Below are 8493 nucleotides of genomic sequence, written 5' to 3'. Positions count from 1 at the left end.
GGTACACTATGTAAAGGACAGCTTTAAAAGAATATTGTTTCCTGACATTTGCACACATCTGAACAAATTAAAACGTAGGAGAAGACTAGGTAAGACCAAATGTGCATTTACAGATACATTTAAATATTTAGATGTTTAGCATGTAGAAGATTATGATGTTTCACAGTGGAAAATGAAACATACTTTCTGTTATTGTATTATTCTGTGCATTTCTAAAAGGACGGAAAGCTTCTGTTACTTATTTTATTTTATTGAGAAAAAAAGTGTAATTTATGTAAAAATATTAAATCTAATATTATATAGCCTATACAAATAAGGGAAGTTTTAAAAAATAAACTTAATTAAATGTAATAATATTGAATAAATTGTAATAAAAAGTATAATAACTAAAAAGATATTACAGCAAATATTGATGTCCAGATAAAGATATACGCCTATTGAAATTATAAAATGCATATAATGCATATGCATTTAATAAATGTGCTGAGATGAGATTTAGTGACTTCCATGGTCAAGAGAAAACATTAAAGGTTGGGGAATATCTTAACCTACGTTTCTCGTTCAGCTTATTTCAAACATGTTTACTAATAAATACAGTAGTGAGTGCACAGATATGACACACAATGACGGAAAGTGATAATGTCGTAAAACACTTTTACGACACCAGCACTGGTTTTCTGGCAAATATGACGGCACCGTAGATCTCTTGAAACAAAACGAAATATGTTGTCTCCGTAATCTTGTACATACATTTAAATATAAAACATTTTCTAGCTGTTACAATATCGTTTTCTCTCTCGTCATCTGCCATGGCTGGCGTTATGGAAACAGGTTTGTAAATTTGTTGATAGTGACTGTAAACGTGTTGTTCTCCTAATATTCGCCCGCAAACACAACGATAAGACAGTTGTTTTGGTAAACGAAGAATGTTACGGTTTTGATTTGATTGTGTGAGGTAATAAAACGTATACGTATCACTGTATGTATTATGTTAAATATAATTTACATTATGCTGAATTAAATTAATAAGGGGCTGTCCCGAAATATATTGCATTTCGTTCAAGCAATGTTATTTTAAATAAAAAGCGTTGATAACCCTCAAAATTCATACTTTCACAGAGGAGCAGGCAAGACGCCGTTTCCAGCTTGAGTTGGAGTTTGTTCAGTGCCTAGCGAACCCAAACTACCTGAACTGTAAGAGCAAAAATTACATTGTTTTATTATTTGCTTATTTGAAATACTTGGTTACAGTAATCCAGATATGGAAATAATTCAGGCATTTCAGTTTGAATAACTAAATTCATATTAAACATGTTATTTCTATTGTTAAATTTAGAAGATTGGTCTTGTGTGTTTTCACATGTGTTGTGGATTTAAATCTGTCTTAAAAAATATCTTGTTTTTCATTCTGCAGTTTTGGCTCAAAGAGGTTACCTGAGAGAGAAGCCTTTTGTCAATTACTTAAAGTATCTACTTTACTGGAAAGAACCAGAATATGCTAAATTCCTGAAGTAAGTTCATGTTTTACTTTTTTTATTATTATTTATTTAATCTTAGTTACATTTTATTTTGTAAACTCATGTCATGTGAAAATTAATAAAAATGAGCATATATTTATTATATATTCTTATATGCTAGACCTCAGCTGGCTAAAGATGTTCAGACATTATTCAGTAAATTAATTTTCCTCTTACAGTGATTGTCATATTACACTTCTGGACAATGCAGTCTAAATCTTTTATTTCCTTAGATATCCTCATTGTCTGCACATGTTAGAGCTATTGCAGTATGAGCATTTCCGAAAGGAGCTGGTGAATGCGCAGTGTGCCAAGTTCATAGATGAACAGCAGATCCTGCACTGGCAGCATTACTCACGGAAGCGGACGCGCTTGCAGCAAGCGCTTGCGGAGCAGCAGCAGCAGCAACAGCAGCCACAGGCTCCATCCCATGGCAACACCACATCCAAATGAAGCAGTCAACATGCTCCTGCTGGGAATTATTCTTTCACAAAAGCTTTTTTTGTAAAAAGTCATTTTCAAATGGGCTTTTTCCAAATTTTAAATAGGACTTGGACTTTTAGACTGCTCTCTGTAGGCCCATAATGCTGTGTGTGTTTATGAACAACAGGAGAGAAAGGTAAAAGAGCTTCTAAGAAGGTAAGAGGAGAGTGATTAGATAGCTGTCTTACAGTTGGTTTTGCATTGTAAAAGAAATCACACTTATGAACTGAAATGTATTTCAGTTCTGCATCAAACTTTGTTTCTTTATTACTTTATTACTATATTCTTTATATATGATATTTGTATTATGTTTCTGTGTGCATTTTAGACAAAAATGGAAACCCAATAAAGAAAAATAAGGCAATTTTTGAAGCCAATAATTCTATTGCATTACTTCGTCTAAATAAATTTGAATCTATATATGATGAAAACATTTAAATATGGGGGAACACATTTGTTTCCACTGTCTGAACATTTTTACACCGTGGAATCAAAGAAAATGAGGAAGCTGACTCTGCTGCAAAAGAAGCATTATTGGTAGACCTCGAAATTTGTGCAGTACCTCCTATGGATTTAAAACCAAGAATTTGTTCCTATGTTAATAACAAATGACGAACAGAGTGGGATCTATATGTAATGAATAAACTCCATGAAATTATACCCAATGTTGGAAAAATAAATTTCTATCAATTTTCCAGTCGGGACCAGATTATTTATACCTGCTGTAGAATAGGTCATTCCAGGGGCCCGTTCTTCGTACTTCGCTTAATACATCTGAGATGATTTGAAAGATTCCAGATCTAGTAATCGTGATAACTGATCTCTGGCTATTTTGGTTCTTCAAACGAATTTGCAGATCTGATTAAAATATCTGGATTAAGTTGTCTAAGATTACTGCGCGTTCTCGTGTTCCCCGTAAAGGGCAGATGTATCGATACTCGAAACCACGATCAGCAATGCAGCGATTGGCTGGCGGCAAGACAGCAACGTAATGACATCATATAATTTAAAAAGACACCTGACGATTACATTTTTAGTTCAATGTTGTAATTCGAAATTCATGTAATTTTATCTTTGAAGCAGATTTGTTATGTGACAGCATTAATTAAAGTTTCTTAAGGGTCAAGATCATGTTATCTGCATCTCCTGTGCTCCATCAAGCCACTCCCATAATAGCTGTCATCGCTCAAATTAATGTAACTGTACAGCATGTGTGTAAGACTCTTATAGAGTTATGTTATCACAAATAAATCTTTCAATGAGTAAAACTGGCTGTGTCTATAGTATTATAGATTACACAACATTATAATATTATTTTCAAATAAATGTTTTAATTATTATTATTTTAAATGATTGTCCCCGGATTAGTAGGGTACTCTTGTAATAAGGTAAGTTATCAGAAAAACAAACACTTGAACATAAATCAGCGTGATAAGAACTACCTAAAATCATGGAAACCATCTTTGGGAAAAATTTATTTTGAGTGTAATTTGATATTTCAGTTTTGCTTATGTCCCATTTGTTTACGTGGAGAGAGCGGGGTTTATGAACTAAACTGCAGGTAGCCACCACCCGCCCGTTCTTCGTACTTCGCTTAATACATCTGAGATGATTTGAAAGATTCCAGATCTAGTAATCGTGATAACTGATCTCTGGCTATTTTGGTTCTTCAAACGAATTTGCAGATCTGATTAAAATATCTGGATTAAGTTGTCTAAGATTACTGCGCGTTCTCGTGTTCCCCGTAAAGGGCAGATGTATCGATACTCGAAACCACGATCAGCAATGCAGCGATTGGCTGGCGGCAAGACAGCAACGTAATGACATCATATAATTAAAGACTACACAACATTATTATATTATCTTTAAATTAATTTTTAAATGATTATTAGGTTATTTTAAATTATTGTCCCTGGATTAGTAGGGTACTCTTGTAATAAGGTAGCAGTGGCTGGAATAGATTTAAAATATCAGCTCCACTTAAAAAGATGCAATCTAATACTGTTTACATGAAATAAGCCTGCTCCCGAGCAGGTTTCAGTTTATGGACCTGTTGCTATGACAGCAACTCCGGGATGAGCTTCGAAGAACCAAATAATACAAGATCATGCCAAATCGTCAACAATCAAATCCAGCTAACTGAGTTAGCGACGTACCAAGAACGGGCCCCAGGATGACACATTAGTTTTTAAAACTAGAAGATCCTCCAAACATGTTGCCTCTGCCAAAACCCTTTATCCATGAAGCATGTTTTATTACATTGTGTTGGTTTTAGCTCTGTGAGAAAATATTTTAACTCTTTTGAAGAGATTTTTAACAGAGTTAAGCCAAATACAGGTTTAGAGTTTTTTTTTAGCAAAAATAAATTGTAAAAACATGATATAATTCAGTCTTTTTTTTTTTTTTGGCCATGAAAATAGCCACAGAAGCTGGCATGGTGTTAAACACAAACAAATAATCTTAACATTTTTATGGTTAAGAGTTTGTTTAAAATATTTATATTTATCCATTATAAATGGATTTTTTTTTCTGTGAGAAAAAACATCTGCCAAGAACAAATATAAGTTTATTTATAGGTGTGTGTAACGGTGTCTTTTGCACCATTAAAGGAATGATTCACCAAAAAAAAAAAAAAATTATAAATAAAATAAAATAAAACAAATATAAAATCTAAATTAATAAATCAAATTAAATAAATTCACTGCAGAGGATCCATTGGTTAGCAAGTGATGTAATGATACATTTCTCCAAATCTCTTCCAGTGAAGAAACAAATTCCTCAACATTTTGGATGGCCTGAGGGTAAGTAAATTTACAGAAAATTTTCATTTTTGGGTGAACGAATCCTTTCATATAATCTGACATAAACTCTCTGTATCCTGAACTCCTCAGCATTTTAAACTGTGTTCATATGAACATCAGAAATAATCAAAGATCTGTGCAGGATTATGTTAAATGTTCACAAGCTCCTTACATTCTTGTGTGTAACACAACAGGCCTTTTACAATCTTGAAAGAGGTGAAAGTAAGCCCTCCAGTGGTTGCTGAGGTAAAGCACAAAAATCATGCTGAATATATTCTTATTCAGGCACCTGCAGTCAATGGCAGTACAGTTTTGCAGTTTTGGAAGAATAATTTAACTATATTGTGACCTGGCGTTATGTATAATTGTATAACCTATGTATAACCTTTTCTTATGTATAAGTGTTTAATCTCTAGATGTATTCCTAGAGAAAGGCATCCTAGAAAAAAAGTCCTGCCGTTAAATTTATCTTATCTGCACCACAAGGTTTTCAGAATGCCAATGTTACGACCAGCTCACACAGCTATCAGCACCACATGATGACCTGCTCTGAGCACAGAGGGAACTTTCAGTGTTAGGTGGGTGTTATTTTGGGTTCTTCAGGATGATGTTGGTGTCCCTTTAATGAAACCTGACCTGCACATGCACTGACTGCTGTTTATATACTAACTTTGTGTACTACAACAGGAAGAAGCTTCAGCCAGACAGACTTCAAAGTGTTTCTTTTGAAAAGATACCCTGTGGCAGACCTTTTAAGGTATGTATTTTAATTTAATATGTAGATATATTTGTTTTATAGTTAACCAAGTAAAAGTTAGTGCTTTGTTGTCACAGGGGGCTGGCTTCAGATATGGAAATGGACTGTATTAACACAGAAACCCAGATAAATGGATACCCAAAACAGGACATAAGCCATGTTGCTCAGTCGAATTCACAGATTGTTTGTAATGAATGTCGAAGAAAACTCAGAAGTTTGTTACCAGTAAATTATAAAGAAGAAATTATAGAGCTGCTAAAACTGGCTGGACCAGTGGTAAGTGTGAATATTAAGTTGACAAAAGTGTCAAAAGTAAATGAGATATAGCATTGAATTGTTATTGAATTTTTTTTAAGTATAACAACAATTTAATTTAGTTTATCTATTAATTATGTTTTCATTAATATGCTTCAATTAATATGTTTTCAAATCAATTTAATGTGCCATGTTCAGTTTAGCTGAGAGCAAAGATCATTTATGTCACTTAAGATCCAGTGTAGAGTCAAATTAAGGCCTAGTGAAAATGTATTGTAACTGTTATACAGTAAATGTTCTCCTCTTCGTGCAGTTTATATCTCAGCTGATGATCTTTCTGATCAGCTTTATCAGCACTGTGTTCTGTGGACACTTGGGGAAAACTGAACTGGCCGCTGTGGCTCTGGCTATTGCTGTGAGTTCAAAAAATAACTTCATTATGGCAATCATTAAAACTCTCATTGCGTTTGTAAATACATCCTTTTTGCTCACAGGTTATTAATGTGACCGGCATCTCCATCGGCTCTGGACTGGCATCTGCATGCGATACACTCATCTCTCAGGTCTGATAGTGAATGTTCAGTAATGTGAGTGTCATTTGTACTCAGGATTTCATCAGAATTGAATTGTGTCCTCCAGACGTTTGGCAGTAATAATCTGAAGCGGGTGGGTGTGATACTGCAGAGAGGGATTCTCATCCTCCTGTTGGCCTGTTTCCCCTGCTGGGCGCTGCTCATCAACACCGAGCCCATCCTGCTGGCTGTCCGACAGAGTCCCAGTGTGGCCAGGTCTGACACTTTCAGCATTTACTGGATGTTATGCATTAAATAATGTTCCTGTTTAGCAAAACGTACCTGAATCTGCTGATAAAACACTAGTTGTCAGGATATTTTAATGGAAGTAAATTACAGAAGTATTGTGAAATAAGTTGGTTTAAACATAATGTCATATCATTTGGGCATGTGACAGTCACATGGACCTACAGTTTGTGTCAGTGAAGCTTCTTTAACTGTGTGTGATTATTTTCTCTCTCTCTCTCTCAACAGTCTGTCACAACTCTATGTAAAAATATTCATGCCTGCTCTGCCTGTAAGTGACACATTAAACTTTTTTGCACACTATCATTTACACTGCAATTAACATCAAACGTTCACAAACATTAAAGGAACAGTTCACCAAAAAAATTGTAAATGTTAAGTAATCATCTACTCAAAGCTCATGCTGCTCCAAACGTATATGATTTTCAGTGAATAACTCTTTAAATTTCACTCAAAGTTCCTCACACAAAGCTTGACTTTGATTTTACAAGACTTTGTAAACATTTACGGCTTTTGTTGTAGTTTTGTGGTTCATTGTAGCCTTTTTGGAGCTTGACAGTTGCCAGAGTATTTTGTGTTTTGGGGAAAATATCTCCTTTACCTTTTGGAAGGACTTGAGAATGAGTAAATAATGAGACATTTATTTATTTATTTATTTATTTATTTATTTATTTATGTTTTCCTGCCAGTTTCCAACAACAATTTTCTTATTTGCTTTAAAAAAAAAAAAACCTACAGGCTGCCTTTATGTATCAGCTGCAGGGCTTGTATCTTCAAAATCAGGTAACCTCCAAGTCCTTAGATTCGTGTATTTGCCGACACTTTTATTCAAAATGACTTACATTGCATTTAAGCATTAAAGTAATACAATTAATGCCTAAGTTTATGCCTTCCTTGGTAATCAGACTTTGGTGTTGCTAGATCCATGGTCTGCTGTTTGAGTACTGTATTCTGTATATTGCTGTGATCCTGATGGCCTTTTTTCTTTGTTTTGTTGTTTAGGGCATTATTTGGCCTCAGATCATCACAGGAACAGCAGGAAATGTCCTCAATGCTTTAATAAACTACATCTTCTTTTATGTTCTTGATCTTGGTATGGCGTAAGAAGCTGTCTAGATTCTGTATATCCTATATTTAGAGACTATATTTCTTGTTTTCTTCATTATTTGAATGATAACCTGATGTGTTCACAGAGGATCTGCTGCTGCAAATGCAATTTCCCAGTATTCCCTGGCAGTGATTCTCTATTTGTTCATCCGATATAAGGGCCTGCATAAAGCCACCTGGGGTGGTGAGTTTCTCCTGTTAATTTCTGCAGAGATCGGTTTCCTAGTTCAGCATCTTGGAAAAAAAGTTTGATAGCACACCAGTTTGTATTTAATACTTTTAATGCACATTCTACAAGACAAGTTTCCTCATATTCACATGGGTGTCATTGATAAACTATGTACATTGTTTTGACATGAATAATTGGTTTAAATTCTGTTTGTTGTTAATTAGTTTGTTATTTAAATGTGTGTTATTTTTCTCCCATGTGTCCTGCTGATATTGCCTCAAACACACACCATTAGGCTGGTCTTGTGACTGTTTGCAGGAATGGGGTGCCTTCATTTGCTTGGCTCCTCCCAGCATGCTCATGCTTTGTGCGGAGTGGTGGACGTATGAGATTGGTGGATTCCTTGCAGGTTTGTAAACTTTGTGTATTTATTTCATTGTTTTTTTTTTCTTTAAAATATTTGACATATTTGATAAATATTGGTGTATTTTAGGCTAAGCCGGGGCTTTCGCTCACGCTAGGCCGCTATGTTTTTTGTTGTGAAAGCGAAACTACTTTGTTTGGTCTTTCAAAAGAGGACGATATC

The 8493-nt window shown here is 34.6% G+C and overlaps 2 protein-coding genes across 2 annotated transcripts in view; both read left to right on the top strand.

The window, feature by feature from the left end:
* Window positions 1-393: 393 nt before the first annotated feature.
* Window positions 394-2364, top strand: med31 (mediator complex subunit 31). Its single transcript, XM_016525002.1, has 4 exons — window positions 394-831; window positions 1120-1194; window positions 1415-1511; window positions 1751-2364. The coding sequence occupies exons 1-4, from the start codon at window positions 810-812 to the stop codon at window positions 1968-1970; spliced, it is 414 nt and encodes a 137-aa protein (XP_016380488.1). The 5' UTR covers window positions 394-809; the 3' UTR covers window positions 1971-2364.
* A 3287-nt stretch (window positions 2365-5651) lies between these two features.
* slc47a2.2 (solute carrier family 47 member 2, tandem duplicate 2) overlaps window positions 5652-8493 on the top strand; it is an 8991-nt gene continuing 6149 nt past the window's right edge. Inside the window, exons 1-9 of the mRNA XM_016524998.1 lie at window positions 5652-5834; window positions 6127-6228; window positions 6308-6376; window positions 6453-6601; window positions 6860-6902; window positions 7370-7414; window positions 7634-7731; window positions 7825-7922; window positions 8203-8316. Of these exons, the coding sequence (XP_016380484.1) occupies window positions 5652-5834; window positions 6127-6228; window positions 6308-6376; window positions 6453-6601; window positions 6860-6902; window positions 7370-7414; window positions 7634-7731; window positions 7825-7922; window positions 8203-8316 (901 nt within the window). The remainder of the gene's footprint in view (window positions 5835-6126; window positions 6229-6307; window positions 6377-6452; window positions 6602-6859; window positions 6903-7369; window positions 7415-7633; window positions 7732-7824; window positions 7923-8202; window positions 8317-8493) is intronic.

The sequence above is a fragment of the Sinocyclocheilus rhinocerous genome, unplaced genomic scaffold (genome assembly GCF_001515625.1).
Source record: "Sinocyclocheilus rhinocerous isolate Xijiao unplaced genomic scaffold, SAMN03320098_v1.1 scaffold964, whole genome shotgun sequence".
Taxonomy (NCBI): Eukaryota; Metazoa; Chordata; class Actinopteri; order Cypriniformes; family Cyprinidae; genus Sinocyclocheilus; species Sinocyclocheilus rhinocerous.
This window is presented reverse-complemented; position numbering and strand designations above follow the sequence as displayed.